Below are 22,041 nucleotides of genomic sequence, written 5' to 3'. Positions count from 1 at the left end.
AATGGGATGAATTATGTCCTGTGCCTCCTGATATGAGGCACCAAGAAGGACACACAGTATTTCTAGGCTTTCCTGCCAAAAATTTGCAACCTGATTTATTCATAAAACAACAGCAACAACAAATAACCTAGGGGACATTATGTGATATTGTGATTTACAATAAGAAATATATATTTCATCTTTGTCCCCATTTCTGGCACAGAGCTCCTAAAACCCTTGGAATTTCCCAATCGATAAGAGCAATGGGAGTATCTTTTCTTTTAGTATTTGGTCTTTTGTCCTTGGTTTCTGAAATAATGCCAGGGCCATAAAAGTGAAAGGAATGTCCTGTGTCATAACAAGTGTCATAACAAATCCCCTTCAATCACACCTGAGTTTATGTTAATGGGGTGACTTTTGGAAAGCCCCTAAGGATGGGAGCTGGTTGCCAGGGGAACCAACCATGCGATTAGAGGGTTGGAACTTTCAATCCCAAACTTCCAGGGAGGGGAGAAGGGCTAGAGATTGAGTTCAATCACCAATGGCCAATGATTTAATCAATCGTGTCTATGTAACAAAGTCTCCACAAAACCCCAAAAGGACCACGTTTACAGAGTTTCTGGGTTGACGAACATGTGGAGGTGCTGGGAGGGTGGCACGCCCCTTCCCACATACCTTGCCCTGTGCATCTCTTCCATCTGGCTGTTCCTGAGTTGTATCCTTTTGTAATAAACTGGTAATCTAGTAAGTAAACTGTTTTCTTTCTTTCTTTTTTTTTTGGCTGCAGTGTGTGGCATGTGGGATCTTCGTTCCCTGACCATGGATCGAATCTGCGTCCCTGCATTGGAAGCACAGAGTCTTAACCACTGGACCACCAGGGAAGTCCAGTAAACTGTTTTCTTGAGTTCTGTGAGCCTCTCTAGCAAATTAATCAAACCTAAGGAAGAAGTGATGGGAACGACTGATTCATAGCTGGTTGGTTAGAAGCACAGGTATCAACCTGGACTTTCCCTTGGTGTCTTGTATGTGGGGAAGGGACAGTCTTATAGGACTGAGCCCTTAACCTGCAGGATCTGACACTATTTCCAGGTAGATGGCCCAGAATTGAGTTAAATTGTAGGACACTCAGCTGGTGTCTCAGAAACGCTTGATGTGTGGAAAAACCACATATCTGGCATCAGAAGTGATATGGTATTGTAGAAGTATTGAGAATAGAGGAGACACACAACAGGAAGTGAGTTTTTCCTTTACACCTTCTCTAAAACAACTGGCCCAGACACAAAAATATCAATGTCTTGAAAGACAAAGAAAGGCCGAGAAACTGTTTGCAATTATGGTAAGTCCCCTACATATGAACAAGTTCCATTCCGAGAGTGCGTTCGTAAGTCCAATTTGTTGGTAAGTCCAACAAAGTTAGCCTAGGTATGCAACTAACACAATCGGCTATATAGGACTGTACTGTAATAGGTTTATAATACTTTTCACACAAATAATACATAAAAAACAAACACAAAAAAATAAAGAAAACATTTTTAATCTTACAGTACAGTACCTTGAAAAGTACAGTGGTACAGTACAACAGCTAACATACAAGGGCTGGCATCAAGTGAACAGGCAAGAAGAGTTACTGACTGGAGGAGGGAGAGGAGGTGGGAGATGGTAGAGCTGAAGGATCGTCGGCAATAGGAGACGGAGGGCAAGCTGCAGTTTCACTCATGCCTGACGTTGATGGCACAGGTTCTGGTTCCTTGCTGGCACCAGATGCATGTTCACACCTTTGAAATTTCACAACTTGAAGGTTCGTATGTAGGGGACTTACTGTAAAGAAGCCTACAAAGGCATAACAGTGTGACCTGTGATCCTGGATTGGAAGACACAATTGCTATAATGGACATTATTGGGATAATTGGGGAAATTTAAATATAAATTGTATACTAGATAATGGTGTTGTATAGATATTAAGTATCCAGATTTGATATTTATATTATAGTTAGGTAAGAGAAAAATCCTTGTTCTTAGGAGATCCATGCTGAAGTATGTAGGGTAAAAGTTCATGATGTCTGCCACTTACTCTCACATATTTCTATAGTAATAATAATAATAATAAGAAGAAGAAAGTATATTCGTGTATATATATATAAAATATATGTGAAAAGAAAGACAAAGCAAATGTGGAAAAAAGTTGACTATTGGTGAATACAGGGGGAAGGTCTAAGGGTGTTCATTGTACTATACTTGCAACTTTTCTGTAGGTTTAAAATTGATCAAAATAAATTTTAAAATAAAAAGCTAAAAACATTCCCAGTTGAAAATACTTTGGGACTTCCCTGGTGGCGCAGTGGTTAAGAATCAGTCTGCCGATGCAGGGGACATGGGTTCGATCCCAGGTCCGGGAAGATTCCATGTGCCTTGGAGCAACTAAGCCCGTGTGCCACAACTACTGAGTCCACGTGCCACAACTACTGAAGCCCATGCACTTAGAGCCCGTGATCCTCAACAAGAGAAGCCACTGCAATGAGAAGACCGTACACCACAACGAAGGGTAGCCCCCGCTCGCCACAACTAGAGAAAACCTGCGTGCAGCAATGAAGACCTTATGCAGCCAAAAATAAATTAAAAATAAATAAATTTAAACAAGTAATAAAGAATAAATAGCTAAAAACAGTCCCAATTTAAAATACTTTGGACTGAATTCAGTGATCAAGTGTGAAATTTCTGTATCAACTCCATTTGTGATACCAAGTTTGGTAAAAGAATGAATGAATCAATTTAAAGATAGTGCATTTATCTTCCTTAAAATGACTAATGAAGGAAATGAGAAGCCAGAAGGGTAGAGCCAAGGAAAAAGGGTTTCAAAATGAGAGTGAAAAACAATCAAAGATGTTGCAGAGAAGTAAGATGTGGGCTAAGGTGTATCTGCTGGGTTGAGTAAAGGGAGAGGACTTTGGTGGAGCATCTGGTCAGCCGGGGAGTAGGAGGGAGGGCCAGGGAGTCATCAGTGAAGGGATGGTTGTGGAAGCCTGGGGAAGGATGGGGATGTGGAGTACGAGTAGACGATTTCGGTTGTTTTATTAATCGATTGAGGGAATTCCCTGGCAGTCCAGTGGTTAGGACTCCACACTTCCCCTGCAGGGGCCATAGGTTCAGTCCTTGGACGGGGAACTAAGATCCTGCAAGCCTCAAGGCGTTGACAAAAACAGACAAAAAAAAGTTGAAGTTTTGAGCTTCCAAATTTTGACAGAAAGTGTGTGTGGTGGTGACTTGGGAGGGTGGTGATAAACAGCTAGCCCTCTTCTAGGCTTGCTACCGACTCCAGCTGCCTGGGATTGTCCCGGGTTTAGCATTGAACGTCCCTCGTCCTGGGAACCTTCTCAGCCGGGGAGGTTACTATCCACTCCCAGGTCGCTCCCACCGATATTAACTGGTCACTGCCAGCCTGCGAGGTTATGTTATATTTATTCGTTCAACAAGCTTTTGCTGGCGGTGGAAATATGATGACCAGCAAAGCAGACACAGCCCCGATCCTTACAGACCACGGGAAATTCCTTCTTTGCCTTGAAGTGGTATTAATCAAACTGGGCCTCTTTTAAAAGAATCTTATTTTCCCTCATTATAATGGTAGAAAAATTGAGAAGAAAAGTGTACAAAGGCAGAGAAAAAAAAATATCGCACTGGCAGATTTCCTTTCAGTATTTTTCCTACACATTTCCCCAGTCACTTCCTATCAGTGTCCAAAAAAATGCAAGTTAATTTTAATTTTGGCCGCAAACCAAGAACAAAAAGGTTAAGTGCATTGAATTAATTTTTCAAGCCAAAGTTAAAGGCTCTGAGGATGATCTGCTGTCTCCAAGGGTCCAATCCCTGTTTTTTTCCACTAGCAGGTGTGATCACAGGCCTGGCAGAGGCGGGTAATGGCTTTCCCTCCTCAGCAAGGTTTCCTGCTTTGCAATTTTTTTTTCTTTTTACAAATTGAAATGCTGCATTCATTTGATAACGAATCAAGCAGAACAGAGGAGATTATGGTGAAAAACAACAGTGCCTCGCCCCTTCCCATCCTGTTCCACCCAACACCCTCCTGTGACCTAGAGGCAACCCCATTTTTTTTTTAACGACATAAATGAAACAGCCAATTTTATTCAAATTCTCCAAAATTTATGCTCAATATGTTAATTGTTTCTAAAATGTTTCACCTTTGTATAATGGTTTTATTATTTCATCTTTCTTTTATAGTTTTTTCATGTTTTCTGTATAGTTCTTCAGTAGAAGCCAGAGTCCTGAGTTGCCAGTTAGGAGCCTCTGACCTATTATTCTGATTAAGTTTCTTCTCAATATTCATGGCCAACATCTGGCTTCTAAACGAAAGGCTTTTAGTCTTTTCAATCACTTGCTGATAGGGTGAGACTGCACTGTTACCCATAACCACATGACCTAATTTAGAATCAATCTTGGCATCCAGTCTTGCATTTCTAATCAAATTTACAATTCACCTTTCAGCTTCTTCTGGAGTCATGTTCAGTTTATCTGCCAACATGTTTATGCTGCTACATTGATGGATGCGACAAAATGTCTCAAATACGAAGAGATGGGCATTTTCAATGAAATCCTCAAGACAAGCCACCAAGAAGAAATCATTCACTAGCATTGATTCACATTCCCTTAGCTTTTTCTGAGTCCCATCAAAGTCAAAGTTAACATATAAGCATTCAACAGACTCTGTAAATGGGTTTTTATATGTGTAAGACTCCTGTTGAATAACTTTGACCAGATCTTTTAGCACCTGCCGGCGTTTTCAGACAGCTTTGTTCGTTATGACTGCTGTGGTCAAATAGCGGAGAATATGTGGACACATTGTCTGAATTGCATTAAGATACTGTGGCTGGTAAAGGAAGAGATCAGTAATGTTATTGCACCCTTTAGGGTGATTGAAGAAAACAAACAGAGACCAATGAATGAGCCACATTCGCTGCTGAAGAGGTTGAAGTGGAGAACTCACAGAATTATTATCTATGGTCTCTTTTAGCGGTATATGGTCTTCCATGGTTGCATCCCAATTCTGCATTAAGATTTCAGAGGCCAGTTTTCCCCAGAGTGAACTCAAAGCATTTCTATCCGTTGCTGGAACCAACACTCTAAAGAAGTGAAGATATTCTGCTGCTCCAGAGTAATTTCCACATTCATATTGGAATTTTGCATGTCTGTAGAGTGTATCTAAATATTCCTGCCTAAAACCATGCTTGTCTACCAGGTAGTCAAACAGCATCTGACCATCCCTGGTTGACTGCATTTGAGGCAACCCCTTTTAATGGTTTCTGTTTTTATTTCTTTTGGAAGTTGTTTACAAAAATCCTAGCTCAAATGCCCATACTTTATTTCTTTATATATCAACTTTAGTGAATGTTGAGTTTCCAATGTAAAACATGAGGCGTTTAACTCATTTACCCTCCCTCTCCCTCTCTTCTTCCCAATAATGACTATTTATATTATTATTTTTGTTTTTATATTAATTATTTTGGTTCCATCTACTTTCCTCAGCGTCTCTAGCAAGAGAGGCCAGCTTGTAACTCCTCTTTCTCTCCTCACTTCCACATGCAAACTTTTCTCAGCTTCACGTTTATTGTACAAAGTCAAGATTTTGGGTATTTACAATTGTTCCTGCGACCACAAACAAGTCTTCCTGATTTTTCTATGTTGACTCCAAAGGTTGAGATCCAATGAACAGTATTGACATTATGAGGGCCTTGTGAATACTGGTCACACTCAAACAATGGGCTGGAACCCCATGCCCCCTGCAGTAGAAGCGTGGGGTCTTAACCATTGGACCACCAGGGAAGTCCCAGGATTACACTTTCTATTCAATGCACTCAATCCCACAACCCAGGAGAATGTTTCAAGCATTAAGGTCATTGATTAATACTATGTCAATTAAATACCATCATGTCATATTATAACTTGCCTATCATTTAAACTATTATTTATTTATTTATTTTGGCTGTGCCGGGTCTTAGTTGCAGCACGCAAGATCTTCCTTGCGGCACGTGGGATCTTTTATTTTAGTTGCGCCACGCGGACTTCTTAGTTGGCCCACGGACTTCTTAGCTGGGGCATGCGGACTCTTCGTTGCAGCATGCATGTGGGATCTAGTTCCCCAACCAGGGATCGAACCTGGGCCCCCTGCATTGGGAGTGTGAAGCTTTACCCACTGGACCACAAGGGAAGTCCCTTGCCTATTATTTAAATCAAGAATTTCTTCTTCAGTTTTTGAATTTTCCTAGAGATTCTGATGGCTTTTCTTTCTTCTTGTACTCCTTACCTATAGCATGTCTTTTTTTCCCCCGAGTTATTGTTCATACTATTTATACAATTCAAGCCACATTTTTGCTTCCTCCTCCAGTTAGAACCCATTACTCCCTAAGTCATCATCCTTCGTTCCCTGATCTTTGGGCTTAGATCCACTGTTTCCTGTACATTATTTTGTCTTCTTTCTGGTTTGCTACCACATTTTCTGGAATACATCCTCAACTTTCTAGAAAAGTGTGTGTGGAAGCCAACTTTGTGTGTCAGAACAAGTCTTTATCTGCTTGACCAGATATAGAATTCTAGGTAGAAATTCTTTTCTCTCAAAATTGTGCAGGCATGTCTCCATTCAGTCTTCTAGGATTCAGTGGTATTGATGCAAAGTCTGTAGCCATTTTGATTCTTGTTCCTTTGGAGAGGAATAGTTTTTCTCTTTAGAAACTTTTAACATCTTCCCTTTATTCCTGACATTCTGAAATTTCATGAGGAAGTATCTAGATATGGATAATTTTTCATTCATCATCTTGAGCATACAATAAACCCTTTCAGAATGAAGACATGACTTTTTCTGGAAATTATCTCTTTTTTTTTCTAAGAGAGTTTCCTTCCTTCCAATTTATTCATTATTATTTTCTGGGGTTCCTAATAACTGTATGATCCTTCTGGATTGGTCCTCTGTGTTTGCTATCTTCTCTCCCTGATTTCCATTTTTCCTCTTTTCTTTTTTTTTTATAAATTTATTTATTTATATTTTTGGCTGCATTGGGTCTTTGTTGCTGCGCGTGGGCTTTCTCTAGTTGCGGCGAGCGGGGGCTACTCTTTTTTTTTTGGGGGGGGCTACTCTTCGTTGCAGTGCGTGGGCTTCTCATTGCAATGGCTTCTCTTCATTGCAGAGCACGGGCTCCAGGCACGCGGGCTTCAGTAGTTGTGGCACACGGGCTCAGTAGTTGTGGCTCGCGGGCTCTAGAGCGCAGGCTCAGTAGTTGTGGCGCACGGGCTTAGTTGCTCCGTGGCATGTGGGATCTTCCCAGACTAGGGCTCGAACCCGTGTCCCCTGCATTGGCAGGCAGATTCTTAACCACTGCACCACCAGGGAAGTCCCAACATTGATTTTTTTTTTTTTTTTTTTTTTTTTTTTGGCTGCGTTGGGTCTTCGTTGCTGCGCACAGGCTTTCTCTTGTTGCAGCGAGCGGGGGCTATTCTTCGTTGTGGTGCTTGGGCTTCTCATTGCAATCGCTTCTCTTGTTGCAGAGCACGGGCTCTAGGTGTGCAGGCTTCGGTAGTTGTGGCACACGGGCTCTAGAGCACAGGCTTAGTAGTTGTGGTGCACGGGCTTAGTTGCTCTGCGGCATGTGGGATCCTCCCGGACCAGGGCTCGAACCCATGTCCCCTGCGTTGGCAGGCAGATTCTTAACCACTGCGCCACCAGGGAAGTCCCTTAACATTGATATTAACGTGACTATTCCACTGCCTTCATTGGCATAACATTTTTCCAAGAGACTTCTGCCCAGAAAGATGAATGTTGCAAATTAACTTTATTGCTTATTTATTGCTGACAGTTGGCACCCTAAGACTGTCTGAACCCCTCACCTCAAAATCCTCATTATTCTGTGTTCATTCTAAACTATTACGCCATGAGCCTTCCCCAACCCTAATCAACCCCCGCTCCTACCCCATCATGGAAAGACTCTTCCCCTTTAAATGAGACTTCAGAGTCTCAATAAATGTCATGGCCTTACTCATCTCCCTGTGAAGTGTTGTCAGACTGTCAAGGGGTAAGCAATAAACCTGGCTTTATCTAGTCAACAGGTTGCTCTTGTGATATCTGGGGAGCCAGCATTTGACAAGGTGCTGGGAGCACAGTAGTAACTGATGTCCTCATACAGTTTACATTCTAGAGATAGCCGATAAGCAGATAAACCAGGAAATATGTAATTTGTATTTTACAATGTAGTTGGGGAGATAGTAGCCAAACAGATCATTACAAATTACAAACAGATCATTACAAAATAACTAAGAAAGAAATAAAGAATAGAGAACGGGGGAAGTTGGGAACCTAATTTTAAAAAATGATCTAGAAAACTCTCTTTGAAATGACTTGAGCTGGGGGTGAGGGTGGTCTGAGTGTTCCAAGTAAGGGGAGTAACTGGTGTTGAGACCCTGAAGCAGGAATGTGGTTCAGAAAGGTTCCATAACGGAAAAGAAACCAAGACAGGAGGGCAGCGGGGGAGCGGGCAGGACTGAGCAGAGGGGGAAGGCAGAAGGTTCTCCACATCCTTACCTTGTTCAGAACCACTGCTTTACCTTGCTGTTTAACTATGACTTTTGCAACAGAGTTTTTTTCTAATACAGTACTTTTCTTTGCAAATATGCAGAGGTGAACATTGCATAGTTTAAATGAATTTTGGAGGGTCTTACTGTTTACAAAAGTGTTTTCATGGCAAAAAGGGTCCAGCTTTTATGAAATTCAACTCAGTAAATTTGAAGATCTAATTGGCTTTATTCAACATTCACGAATCGGGCAGCATTCCATTTAACAAGCAGAAAGGCCTCTGAGGAGTTGAACCAAACGGATCTTTTAAAGGGACAAGGCATTTATTAGCAAAAGTATAGAAAGGATTGTTTCAGGCAAGGCCCCCTTCCCTTTGGGGCCAGGAAGGGCAGAAGTCTTTTGGAGACTACCTCACTAGTGTGGATCAGGAAATTCCAGACTGATTGGTTGAAAATTCAACTCCTGGGAGAGTCTGTAACTGCAATTAGGTTAGGTATTACGTTTTGGTTTTGCTAACGTGGCTTAGCGCCACGTTAAATTTAAAGAGTTCTTGTAGCTCCACTTGAGCTCAGGTTAGCCCTATTATTTGCTTAAGTGGCTTCTGTGTTTCCAGAGAAGGGCGTTTGGGGAACACACTTGGCGGGGTTGGGGGGGCTACGTTTCTGGCATACAGGTCTAGAAGCTTGCTCTCTCCAGCTGCATGACCCCGGGGTTTAAATCAACTACCAACTGATTTGCTAAAAAAAGTTAAAACCCAACCCGCGCTAATGGTTGCCCTCAGGCTCTTTCCGTCACTTGCAGGAAAGAATTGTCTTTCGGTGCCGCTGCTAAAATCCAAATGCGCCTTGGCCTCTGACCGTGTTGACGGAAGGATTGCCTAGTTACCTTGGTCTGGAGGCCTAAATTAGCAATCTCGCTTGGGCAGGACTAGACCTGTAGGAGCTGCAGTGCTGTCGCCCCGGCCACCCGTACACAGCCCGAGTGGAGTTTCTGCTTCTTTCAGCCCTCGCTCCCTCTCTCCCGCCGGCCGGCCGCGTGGAGGGCGCTCCAGCCGCACACCCCATCTCGCCCGCTGCACACTCACACAAACACTGCCCCGCTTTTCCACGCCCGGGCGGTGCGTGCCCCCGGGCCGGGACTCGCTCTGTGGTCTGCAAGCGGAGCGGCGCGCGCCCCGCTGCGTGCACTGCTCTCGGCCGGGCTCGGAGTTTAATCTCACACACAGTGTCCGGCTTCCTGTTCTCATCCCCCCCCCTCCCGCCCCGTTTCCCTGGCCCCTCCCTCTCTCCAGCCCGATCCGCCCGCCGGCTCCCCCTCCCCCGATCCCTCGGGTCCCGGGATGGGGGGGCGGTGAGGCAGGCACAGCCCCCCGCCCCCATGGCCGCCCGTCGGAGCCAGAGGCGGAGGGGGCGCCGGGGGGAGCCGGGCACCGCCCTGCTGGCCCCGCTCGTGCTGGGCCTGGGCCTGGCGCTGGCCTGCCTTGGCCTCCTGCTGGCCGTGGTCAGCCTGGGAAGCCGGGCATCGCTGTCTGCCCAGGTGAGGCCCGCCTGCACACCCCTCCCTGGGCAGATCAGGAGCGGACTCTGCCGAGTAGCTGATGGGGCCGGGTGGGCCGAGGGCAGGGGGCCAGGAAGATGGGTGGAGGGTGAGATGTCAGGTGGAGAAGGACAGGGTGACGCTGCCTCCTTCCCAGCAGGAGCCTTCCCAGGGGGACCTGGTGGCAGAGGAGGACCCCGACCCGCTGGTGAGTGGGGGTGGGTGCTGGCCTCGGGCTGCCAGGCATGGGAAGTGTGTGCCCGCTGAGGATGCAGGGTGTGCCCCGGTTGTGCCAGCCGTGTGTGGGGGTGTGCACCAGCCGTGCTGTGGGGCATGGGTACGTGAGAGAGAGGGTGACAACTGCGTGTGAGGGGTTTGTGCCGCGCTTGTGTCAGCCGAGTACGAAGTGTTTAGTGGCCGTGGTGGAAGTGGGAATGTGTGGGTGTCTGCGTGGGAGAGGGATGCTGGCTGTGTGTGCGGTGCGTGTACCCACTGTGCATGCTGACTGGGTGTGGGCGTGTGTGCAATGTACCAATGGCTGGTTGGGCGGAGCAGGATAGGGGGATGTGGCTGGTTGTGGGAAGAGGGGCGAGGGCTGCGGCCTGACCCTGGAACTTGCCTCCTCGTGGCCCTGGCCACTCTTGGCTGAGGGGCTCGGTCTCTCCCTAAGACTTCTGTGCCTCTTGCTGGCTGGGGCCTCTCGTGACGGGCCCCCTGTCAGTCTCAGTTTATGTCTCTGGGAGTCCCTGGCAAGATCCTGGTTTAGCCCTGCCCTTAATGTCCCTAGGACCTGAATCCCCAGACAGAGGAGCGCCAGGATACCCTGCCTTTCCTGAAACTGGTTCGGCCTCGAAGGAGTGGTGAGCAGCCCTTTATCCCAACCTCAGGAATAATAATAGCGGCTGGTCTGTGGTGGCTTCTGGACTCATTATTGCTTTTGTTCCTCATAACAGCCCCGTGGCCCCGTGAAGCAGGCAGAGCAAAACCCATTATCCTCATTTACGGATAGAGAAACTGAGGCACTGAGAGTAAAGGGGGGGTTCACAGTCATGGAAACTCGAACCTAGAATTCTGACCCTCCCTCTGAAGCTCCTTCCATGGCATAGACCTGCTTCTCACTTCAGACCCTACCCCAGATATGAAGGTGGGATGGCCAGGAATTAGGAGAACCCCTGGGGTCCTGATGAAGATGAGGTGGGGGAGTCAGAGGCCTGAACCCCAAGAAGCAAAGAGACTTATGACTGGGGTGACCGTGTGACCACATATCCAGGTTTGCAGGGGGCTGTCCTGGCTTACACCTGTTAGCTCAGTGCGATGATTAATAACACCCCTATTGCTCTCAGAAGCATCCCAGTTTGGATGATAAATTATCAGCGGCTCTACCTATGGAGGAAGATAAGGCCTGAGGTTCTGAGGCCAGGAGTCTGGAGGAGAATAAGGATGCCAGGGTTTTGAGGGGGATGGAGCTGAGAGAGCAGCTCCTGGCCCCTCTAGACGTGGGGACTGCTTTGCCCATCTGTCTTTCTTTGATTCTCAGCACCTAAAGGCCGGAAACCACGGGCGCGCAGAGCGATTGCAGCCCACTATGAAGGTGGGTGACCGTGAGCCATGCCCAGGGAGAAGGGGTGGCAGAGGGGCAGGGCAGGGCTCACCAACCCTTCCCTGTGTCTTACAGTTCACCCACGACTGGGACAGGATGGAGCGCAGGCGGGTGAGACCCCATCCCCACCTCTGAGCTCTTCCCTGACCCCCACAGCACTGGCCTTCTAGACAAGGCCCCCCCCAAAACCTTGACTTCCCACCCTCATCCCCGCCTTCAGCCTCAGAACCCCAGAAGCCAGTTCAGGAAAGTGCTTAGGGCTCGCTTCTCTCGGCTCCCGAACCTGAACTTTCTCCGTGACTCAGACATAGGACCCTGGGGGAGGCCCCTTCCCCTCCCAGAGCACAGGCAGATTCCCCCCACCAAACTACCAGCCCAGCTTCTTCTTTAGCCCTCGCTTGTCTCCAAGAAACATCTTTGATTTTTTTTTTTTCCTCTTCTTTCCCCTCCATATTCCAAGAGTCTTCTTGCTCTGATCATTTTTCTCCAAATGTTTCCAGTCTCTGCTCTTCTTTTCCATCCCTACCCCACTCCCCACCTCAGCGCCATGACCTCGGAACCTCAAACTCATTCTCCAGTCCCTTCCCCATTCTAGACTTTCCCCGCCCCTACTCTGTCCCACCTGTGTTGCCAAGCTAAGCCCCCCTGAAGCCCGCCTTCCATTATTCTGTTGCTTTTCTGCTTGGATTGCAGCCTCTCCCCGGTCTGGTCTCAACCTCTTTTCCTGGCACACCCTTATGCCTTCTCCACACTTGTTGGTCTGACACCCCCTCCCCATCAGCGTGCCTCGTCTGGACTTTGCACATCCTATTCTCTCACCTGGAATGCTCTTCCACGTGACAGGTCAGGAGGCAAGACATGAGAGTGGCTTAGTCTAGGGGTCTGGCAGCAGAGATGGAGAGAAGTAGGTGGATTCAGCGTGTGGCTTGAAGATAGGGTTTGCTGTGGGGATGAGAAGGATAAGGGAGAGGGGGGAATCAGAAATGACTTCTAGATTTTTAACTTGGGCATCTTTGAGAATAATGGTGCCATTTATTAAAATGGGGGTTAACCAGGGAGGAAATAGGTTGCGAGGTGTGTAAATTAATAATTGAATTTGAGATCTAATAATAACTAAGTGGATACATAATAATAAACAAGCGAGTTTCACAAATAGATGGCTGCACACGGTAGAGTACACATCCTGGGCAGGACGTGTAGAGTCAGGAGTCATCACCAGATGGGAGTATTTGAAGCTATAGGTCTGGATGAGACACCCAGGGGAAAGACGGGCTCCACAAGTGAAGCCCTGAGGCTCTTGGACCTTTACAAGTGGAGCAGAGGAGGAGAACCCAGCAGAGACTGAGAAGCAGCCAGAGAGAGGGGAAGAAACCCAGGGAGGGTGGTGTCCTGGAGTCTCGGAGGGGACACAGTTTTAAGAAGGAGCATGTGGCCGTCTGTGTTGAATGCAGATGACCAGTCACATGAGATGAGAACAGACAAATGGCCGCTGGGTTTGGTAACATTAAAAGTCAACTGGTGACCTTGACAAGGGCGGTGTCAGTGGTGTGGTTAGGATGGAAGCCAGCACGGATTACGTTAAGAGAAAATGGGAACTAGGAATCGGAGACAGTGACAAGCCTTTCCAGAAGTTTCTCTGTGACAGGAGCAGAGAAATGGGCCAGGAGGGAGAGGAGGATGTGAATCAAGGAAAAGTCCGGTCCTTTTAGTGATAAACAATACTGCATGAGTCTTAGCTAATACTTATTCAGTGTTTAATCTCATCTAATCCTTGAGAAACAGTCCTGAAAGGAAGATAATCCGATCATCTCCATTTTACAGATAGAGGTGATGTAACTTGTCCGGGTCATGATGATACTGAGAGGTGGAGCCAGGATTTGAACCCAGCTAGTGTGTGCTTGTGTCCCAGACATTGTATGAGAGGCAACTGCTGGTGCATGGGTGGGGGAACCTGCAGGGCAACATCAAGAAGGTGGGAGGGGGTGGGTTCCAGAAGGAAGAGAGGGACACATCATCCCATCACCATAAGAGGCTCAATGGCAACCATGAGAACAGGTTGGTTTGTGGTTTCGGTGGCAGGACGTGGGGGAGCCCTTACCTGATGACTTCTAGGTCCTCTGGAGAACGAGGGAGACAGGGGCAGGAGAGATGGTGCTAAAGCAAGCATAGTGGGGGAAAGAAGGACGACTGCCATGCAGTAAGGAATGAGTTGTGATTGTGAAACTGAGTGACACCACGGTCCCAGACACACCATGCCCTTAGCCACAACCAGCTCAAACTGGTTCCCTAGCCAGGAATGCCCTCTCTCTTTCTCTCCCCCTACTCTTCCTGCCCCAGGCCGACCTTCCTCCCTTCTGTATGGACCATTTATTTCAGCGGTTACCCAGACATTCATTCATTCATTGACTCAACACACACGCCCTGAGATCCCACTGTTTGTAAGGACCCGGCTAGGTGCCCACAGTGAATAATACCCAGACCTATTTACAAGGAATTGCTGTCCAGGAGAAGAGACAAACATATAAATTTGTAAATTACAATGTGATACAACAAGAACAATAAAGAAAGTAGCCAGAGGTGTATGGCGGCACAGAGGAAGACAAGTTTACAATGGAGTAAGGGACTCCTTCCCCAAGAAGGTGTGGGCCTTGAAGTGTGAGTGTGAGATGGACAGGGGGGCAGGGGCCACTTGTGCAAAAGCCCCGAGTCTGCCAAGAGTATGATGAGGCTGGGGGACCGGAGCAGCTCGATGTGGCTGAGAAGACAGAACTAGAAGAGCAACATGGGGTGAGGCCAGAGAAGAATGCGGAGCCAGGTCACAAATGGAATCTGGAAGTTATCCTGAGGTCAAAACAAGAAAGGCAGGCTCGCATCTGCATTTTAGAAACGTCACTCTGTGGCTCTGTGTCGCCTAGCGAGTAAACTGGACCAGGCAAGACTGGAAACAGGGAGTCCAAAGAGGAAGCAGTCTGGGAAGAGTCCCAGTGGGAAGTGGCAGGGGCCAGACCAGGGAGGGAGACAGAGCTATTTAGGTGGCAGAATTGCTAGAAACTGGTGATCAGTGAATGAAACTGGTAAAGGAGAGAGTGGCTTGGGTGCCTGGTAAGAGGTAGAACCAGGAACCCAATGTGGAATGCAGACAGTCAAGCAAGTTTGGGATGGGGCAGGACCAGGCTCAGTTTTGATCTAGGTGAGTTTGAGGTGCCAGGGGCTATTCTGATGGCAGGCAGGTAGCAGTGTCAGGAGGGGCAGGAAAGGGCAGGGCTGGAGACTCAGGTTGGAGTCTGCAAAGTAAAGGCCAAGGGAACCCCTAGGTAGGGATGAAAGTGCCCAGCGAGCGTCATGTTCTCCTTGAGAAAGCAACAAGAACAGCGTACAGGGGCAGGCAGAGGGTGGGGCTGCTGGGGAAGGAAGCTGGCCAGGCTACTGAGATGAAGCCAGTGAAGCCCTGGAGAGTGGCCCATGGACCCAAACAAGAGAGAGCTGTTGCCATGGCCGCCTGCTTCCCTCTATCTTCCCACCAGCGTGTGCTTGGTGCCCACTCAGGGCAGGCCCAGCTCCAGGGGCTGGGGTGCAGTAACAAGACCAATACCTCTGCCCCCTGGGGGAGTCAGACCCCAAACTATCACAGAAGGAAATAAAATGATTTCCCTCCTTGGTGACTGCTGTGAGAGAAACGGGGTGAGTGGAGGAGAGATTATCGGAGACGAGCTATTTCAGGCTGGGAGGACTGGGGAGGTCTCTCAGAGGGACCAGTCTGACAGGAGGGGCCAGGCAGGGGAGGAATCCTGCGGGGAGGGAAGAGCAGCAAAAGCCCTGTGGAAACAATGAGCTTGGTGCGCAGCGGGAACAGAAAGTGGGCCGGAGTGGCTAGAGTCTTGTGACTTGGAGGAATGTGTGAGATTAGATGCGAGAGGTAAACAGGGGCAGCCCATAGAGGACCTGGGAAGCCACTTGAGACCCTGCTCTGTCATTTGATTATTTATCTTCTTTACAATTTGCAATTACCCTCACTCTAGATTTTTTTTTTTTTTTGGTAATGGCTTTATTGAGATATAATTCACATTCTATATAATTCACCTGTTTAAAGTGTACAATTAAGTTTTTAGTATATTCACAGAGTTGTGAGATCATCACTACGGTAATTTTAGAGAGTTTTCATTACCTCAAAAAGAAACCCTGTACCCTTTACCCACCACCCCATATTTCCGTGATCCCCCCAGCCCTAAGCAACCACTAATCTACTTTCTGTCTCTATATATTTGCTTACTTGGACATTTCATAGAAATCATATAATATGTGATCCTTTGTGACTGGCTTCTTTCACTTAGCATAATGTTTTCAAGGCTCCTCCATATTGTAGTGTGTATTAGTATTCCATTTCTTTCTTTTTTTTTTTTTTTTTCCCCTTGGCCCCAGTGCGTGGCTTGTGGGATCTTAGTTCCCCAGCCAAGGATCGAACCCGCAACCCCTGAAGTGGAAGTGCAGAGTCTTAACCACTGGACCGCCAGGGAAGTCCCATTATTGCATTTCTTTTTATGGCTGAATCATACCTCATTGTATGGACTTAATACAATTTTCCTTATCCATTCATCAGTGGATGGACATTTGGGTACCATTTTATTATTTTTAATTTTTTTTTCTTCTTTCCCCTCTTTTTACTTTTTTTTCATATTTTCCTTTTCTCTTATTTTTAATTTTAATAATCCAAGTAACGTATGATTCAAGTAATGCATCGATACATTCTCCAAGTAGAAGAGCAAACAATACAGACACAAACTATAAAAGCCCCCATGCTTCTTCAGTCCTCCTCTTCTCCCCAGAAGTGGCTGGTGACAACTTGCCCTGTATGGTTCTGGTCATATATGTGGGGTTTCTTCACCGAACTTCCTATTACACTCCCAGCTCCCTAGGCCCTGGCGCCTCCCTTGCCCTGGGCCCTCTAGATATCTTCTGGGTAAGGTAGGCCCAAAGGTTTATAAACTCAGTGGCTGGGGAGTGTGAGAAAGTTCTATAAAGGGATTTCCCCCTGTCTCTGAACATCCACATTCAGGTGTGGACGGGACGGTGAGTGGCTGGGAAGAGGCCAAAATCAACAGCTCCAACCCACTGCGCTATGACCGCCAGAGCGGGCAATTTATGGTCACCCGGGCTGGGCTGTACTACCTGTACTGTCAGGTAAGCCCCACCTGGCTCCACGGGTAGAGCAGGAACTGAGGGAGAAGGGCTGGGCTTAAGGGGTGGGGGCAAGTTAAAGGTGGGGAGGAGGAGCTTGGGGTCTGGGCTGGAGAGGAGCCCAGGGCAAGCAGAGGCCTGGACTCCGCCCCCCTCCCCCACCCCCTCCCCGCCCCCCAGGTGCACTTTGATGAGGGGAAGGCTGTCTACCTGAAGCTGGACCTGCTGGTGGATGACACGCTGGCCCTGCGCTGCCTGGAGGAGTTCTCGGCCACAGCGGCCAGTTCCCTCGGGCCCCAGCTCCGTCTCTGCCAGGTGTCCGGGCTGTTGCCCCTGCGGCCAGGGTCCTCCCTGCGGATCCGCACCCTCCCCTGGGCCCATCTCAAGGCTGCCCCCTTCCTCACCTACTTCGGACTCTTCCAAGTTCACTGAGGGGGCCCTGGTCTCCCGGTGGTTTGCCAAGGCCGCTGGCTCCCCACGGCAGCTCTCTGAGCACCCCAGTCCCCTCTGCCCACCCTGAGCGGCTCCTCCCCCAGACCTGCCTCTCCCTCTGTAGGCTGCCAGGGCACGCTCAAGACATGTCCATGCCACAGAAATAGTCCCCTCATCTCTGACAGCCCCCCGCACCTCCAGCTCTCCACCTCACTAGCTCCCAAACCCCCATTTATCTCCTGACTCCCCACCCTGGCCGCAGCCCCCCAGGACACTGTGTTTACTGTACTCTGGGTGACGATGGGTCCTGAATACCCCTCTTCAGGCGCTAAGAGGGGCTGGATGCCAGAGAGACTGGGACTAGGCCAGGCGTTCCCGAATGTGAGGGGTAAGAGACCAAGACATGATAATTCCTCCCCTGATAATTCCCTGTGGATTTTTAAAACAGATATTATTTTTATTATTATTGTGACAAAATGTTGATAAGTGGATATTAAAAAGAATAAGTCACGGTCGCTCTCTTTATTGGGCCTTAGGGGACATCCCCGGGGTAGCTGAGGGCCATGCCAAGGGGGTCTGGGAATTGGGGAGTGGGGGGCAGGACGCCCGGAATTGCAGGGCGATGTCCAGGCTTGGGAGTGGGGACCTACATGCCTCTAACCCCCAAGCATGAGCAGAGAGTCGAAAGGCAAACTGCCAGGAAAAAAAAATCAATCCTCTGCCCAAGGTCCAGCAGAAGCAGCCTCATTTACCTATAGGAGGCGGGCTTCCTCCTGCGGGGAATCCCTGGGCTGGGAGGAGCAGGAGCCCTTCCTCCTGGCAGCCTCGGAAACTTCAGCAGGTGCTGGCACAAGCCCTGGCTGGGACGCGGGGTGGGAGCAGGCCCAGCATGGGGGCTCAGGGTCAGGAAGCGGGACGCCGGAGCCCAGGAACACGGACACCTGTGTCCTTGGGGCCAGGGAGGAATCCTACAGTGGCAGGGTGCTTGGGCTGTCTCTTTCTCTCTTTGTCCAGAGCCTTATGTAAGAGCTTTTCTCGGGAAACAGGAAGTCCTGCCTGCCAAGTTCAGCACAGGGAGTAGTGCAGGCCTTATTCCAACACACCCGGCCTGGCCTTAACCCCAGAACTCAGCCAGTTTCTTGCTTCCGCGACCCTGGTTCTCCTCCCCACTGACGCCCTCCCCTTCTTTCCCACCTTTGGTCTCTCTCAGCAAACTGCCCCAGAGATCTCGCCTGTGCCTGGGCCAGAGGGTCTTCCACTCTCACCCCTTGACCCTCAATGCTGCCCAGCTCGTCCCTCCATCCCGGCTCCTGGCACCATGCCCCATAGCCAGCCAACCTTCCCTCCCCCACTTCTGGGGCCGCCCTGGGGTTCCTGTGCTCTGGCCGCTCCTCCCGGGTGTCGCTGGCAGCCCTGTCCTTCTTAGAGAGACTGACAACAAATTCTCCTGAGGCTGGAGGAGGGTGAGGGGTCTCGGGACAACACTGGCCCTGCAGCGGGGTGCCAGGAGCACCAACAGTGCCCCGAGCTTGCTTTCTGCCTCCCTCCTTTTTATTCTCAAGTTCCTTTTTATTTCTCCCTTGCGTAACGCCCTTCTTCCCTTCTGCACCACTGCCTGCACCCCGACCCTCCCCGTCACCTCCTTGCTACCCCACTCCTGAGGCTACAGCTGTTGGCAGGGTCCCCAGCTCATGCCGGCCTTATCTCCTTCTTTACTAGCCCCCAAAGGGCCCCCGGGAGACATGGGGGGCCCAGTCCGAGAGCCGGCACTCTCAGTTGCCCTCTGGTTGAGTTGGGGGGCGGCTCTGGGGGCTGTGGCTTGTGCCATGGTTCTGCTGACCCAACAAACAGAGCTGCAGACCTTAAGGAGAGAGGTGACCCGGCTGCAGAGGACCGGCGGGCCCTCCGAGAAGGGGGAAGGGTATCTGTGGCTGAGGCTCCGGGAGCAGGTGAGTGAGGGGAGAAGGGTGTCTGGGAGAGAAGGATGGGTGGCAGGGTGGTCTCCAGGCCTCTTGGTTCCAGCCGCCTGCTCTGCAAAGTTTTCAATGGGTGCAAGAGAGGGTCCCAGGTTTGGAGGTCAAGGGAGCAACCATTCCAGGAAAGGAAATGGTTAAAGATTAATGCTTCTTGTACCTAACAGATCCTGGAGGACAGCCAGCACCAAGACTCAGGTTGCTGGGGAAAGGTGCAGGAGAGATGTGAGGCATTCCTGGGGCAGGGGAGGCCTGGGGGAAAGGCTTTCTGGGACCCTTGCATCTTAGCCTAACCCTGACCCTCTTTCCATGAGCAGAGCTCTGATGGCGTGGAAGCCCGGGAGAATGGGGAGAGATCCCGGAGGAGGAGAGCAGTGCTCACCAAAAAACAGAAGAGTGAGGCCCCCGGGGTGCAGCAGGGGTGGGAGGTGATCAAGCAGCACGGGGATTTGGAGACTGAGACCCTGAGCCAGGGGTGAGGGTGGAGGGCTGACAACAGAGCAACGGGGGTAGGTGGGCGCTGCTGAGATTTCCTCCTTCTCTCCCCAGAGAAGCGCTCAGTCCTTCATCTCGTTCCCGTTAACATCACCTCCAAGGGTGAGCACTATTTTCAATAATGGCTTTTGAGCAGAGGCAAAATCTAGGAACTGTGGGGCTGGCACCTGGGCCCAAGAGAACCTTAGAGGAGAAAGTGTCTGAGTGTGCACAGAAATCCTGACTGCCACACTCCTTGCCTCCAGAGGACTCTGATGTGACAGAGGTGATGTGGCAACCAGCTCTCTGGCGTGGGAGAGGCCTGGAGGCCCAAGGATATGTCATTCGAGTCTGGGATGCTGGAGTTTATCTGCTGTACAGCCAGGTAACCCCCAAACACCCCCGGAGCCTCACCTGAGGGCCTGTTCTCCCAAAGCCTTATGCCCCAGCACTGAGGGTTCCCAACCCCTATGCATACGCAACTTAGAGGACCCTTCTTCATTCCTCGGCTCCCTTGTCAGGGCTCCTGAGGCCGCCCAGACCTGAGCCACACTATCCCGTTTTCTTCATCTCCTCCCCTCCCTGCCAGGTCTTGTTTCATGATGTGACTTTCACCATGGGTCAGGTGGTATCCCGGGAGGGCCAGGGAAGGCAGGAGACTCTATTCCGATGTATACGAAGCATGCCCTCCAACCCCGACTGGGCCTACAATAGCTGTTACAGCGCAGGTGAGAGCCTGAGAGGCGGGTGAGCAGTGGAGGGTGGATGCGAGGAGAGCAGGGGATCTCTGACCTGGGAGCACTGGTGTGGGAGCTACAGCAGGGGGATGGAAGAAGCGTGGGTGTAGAGGCAGAGCTGAGGAGTGAAGGACAGAATACCTTGGTCCTTACAGGAGGCACAAAAAAGGTTGAGCTGGAGAAGGGAGGGTGAAACATCACAGTATCTTTATGGCTGTGCTTCACTGAGCATCTCTTTTCTCCCTTTTCTCAGGTGTCTTCCATTTACACCAGGGGGATACCCTGAGTGTCATAATCCCCCGGGCAAGGGCGAAACTTAGCCTCTCTCCACATGGAACCTTCCTGGGGCTTGTGAAACTGTGATTGTATTGTAAAAGGTGGTTCTGAGCTTGGAAGACCAGGGTGGGTTCATTTTGGAGACAGCCCAGAGCTGACCAGACAAAGGACAGGGAACAGTCAGGAACAGAGGCCTCTTCTGGGTTTGACTGGAATCCCAGGTTTGACAGCTCGTGACTCTCCCTTCCTCTCTTCTCCCCCCCACCCCACCCCACCCCACCCCCAGGACTTCGAATTCATGGATATTAAAGAGGTAGTAGAATATCTTGCTGTTAGTCTCCATCCAGCCCCAAATTCTTGAGGGAGTTGGGCGGGGGTGGGAAATGCCCGGCATTGTCTAGACTTGCTCTGGGTCCCACTGGAATGCTTCCAGAACAGCACCACCATCTAGCGGCAATCTGAGACAACGATCCTGCCTGTTGGCAGATGGCCACGAATCCTTCCGCCACTCAGGAAAACTCCTGGTTCTTTACACCACACCTCTCTAGGTATCCTCTGCCTCTCCACTCCACAAGAAGCCTCATCTTCACTCTCCTCTCTCCATCTATTGGGGCCCAGTTTCCATCACTGTCTCCAGAGGTGTAATTATTATGCGCCCGTCTGCAGAAGGTGCCCAACGACGACGACGATCCCCTTGCAGCCACATCATTACTCTTCGGGTGCCAACTTTTGCCTTTCACGCTCTCCACTGCCCTGGCGCGGCAGGCCACTCTAAGCCTCTCTGGACTGGGAGGGGAGCCGGGGAGCCTCGGATAAATCGTACGCCCTAGTCCTGATCCTGTCTCACTCCTCTGATCTCTCCTTTCTGCGCAAGCCCTGCCTAAAGTTAAAAAATAAAAGAGAATAAATGGAACCTCGGATCCAATTCCCCTGCTGCTGTGCCTCAGCTCCGTCCCCGTACCAGGATCTCCCGGCCCCCCCGGCCCTCCACCGAAGCGCCTCACTAGACCGAGGCGCCTCACTGTACCCAAGCGTCAGGGTCCCCAGCTCAAGCCTGGCGGCGCGTGGAACGCAGGGCTACGCAGCGCGGGGGCGGAGGGCGGGAGAGCGGCACGGGACACGCAGGCGCAAAAGAGCGAGTGGAAGCACCGCCCGGCACGGCTCAGGTTAAGCGGGTGTGCGCAGGCGTGGGATCGTGGGCGGGACGGTCCCGTGGCGTCTGCGCTCTCGCGCAGGCGGGACTAGGCGCGTGGTGGCCGCGGCGGCGCTGTTCGCCGGCTGTGACGTACTAAT

At 49.9% G+C, this 22,041-nt stretch overlaps 1 protein-coding gene, 1 long non-coding RNA gene and 1 pseudogene across 15 annotated transcripts in view; 1 reads left to right on the top strand and 2 right to left on the bottom strand.

Annotated features, from left to right (window-relative positions):
- Window positions 1-22,041, bottom strand: part of LOC309650201 — a 34,550-nt gene that overhangs the window by 11,840 nt on the left and 669 nt on the right. The window contains exon 2 of one of the 2 annotated variants that reach the window (XR_014257448.1): window positions 12,501-13,868. This is a non-coding gene — a long non-coding RNA (uncharacterized lncRNA). Of the gene's footprint in view, window positions 1-12,500; window positions 16,727-22,041 lie in introns of those variants that run through there. The other variant, XR_014257449.1, reaches the window with a different exon arrangement.
- On the bottom strand, window positions 4,221-5,297 carry LOC309650197 (eukaryotic translation initiation factor 3 subunit E pseudogene; annotated as a pseudogene). Its single transcript has one exon. The product of its transcript is annotated as a eukaryotic translation initiation factor 3 subunit E pseudogene (transcript).
- On the top strand, window positions 9,802-21,661 carry LOC309650196 (tumor necrosis factor ligand superfamily member 12). Of its 12 annotated transcripts, XR_014257446.1 has the most exons (13): window positions 9,804-10,081; window positions 10,239-10,289; window positions 10,869-10,941; window positions 11,619-11,672; window positions 11,757-11,792; window positions 19,008-19,237; window positions 19,429-19,473; window positions 19,579-19,657; window positions 19,811-19,858; window positions 20,002-20,120; window positions 20,325-20,463; window positions 20,726-21,061; window positions 21,297-21,661. XR_014257446.1 is itself a non-coding variant. In XM_082441263.1 (12 exons), the coding sequence occupies exons 1-12, from the start codon at window positions 9,923-9,925 to the stop codon at window positions 20,833-20,835; spliced, it is 1,143 nt and encodes a 380-aa protein (XP_082297389.1). In that variant the 5' UTR covers window positions 9,804-9,922; the 3' UTR covers window positions 20,836-21,072. The 12 variants fall into 12 exon arrangements, 11 of the variants coding, with proteins under 11 accessions (XP_082297395.1, XP_082297390.1, XP_082297389.1 ...); XM_082441263.1 differs by lacking the exon at window positions 21,297-21,661 and having other exon boundaries at window positions 20,726-21,072; XM_082441267.1 differs by lacking the exon at window positions 21,297-21,661 and having other exon boundaries at window positions 9,805-10,081; window positions 10,242-10,289; window positions 20,726-21,072.

The sequence above is a fragment of the Balaenoptera physalus genome (genome assembly GCF_965194825.1).
Source record: "Balaenoptera physalus genome assembly, chromosome: 20".
NCBI lineage: Eukaryota > Metazoa > Chordata > Mammalia > Artiodactyla > Balaenopteridae > Balaenoptera > Balaenoptera physalus.
Note: the sequence above shows the minus strand (reverse complement) of the source record. Positions and strands in the feature narration are given on the sequence as shown.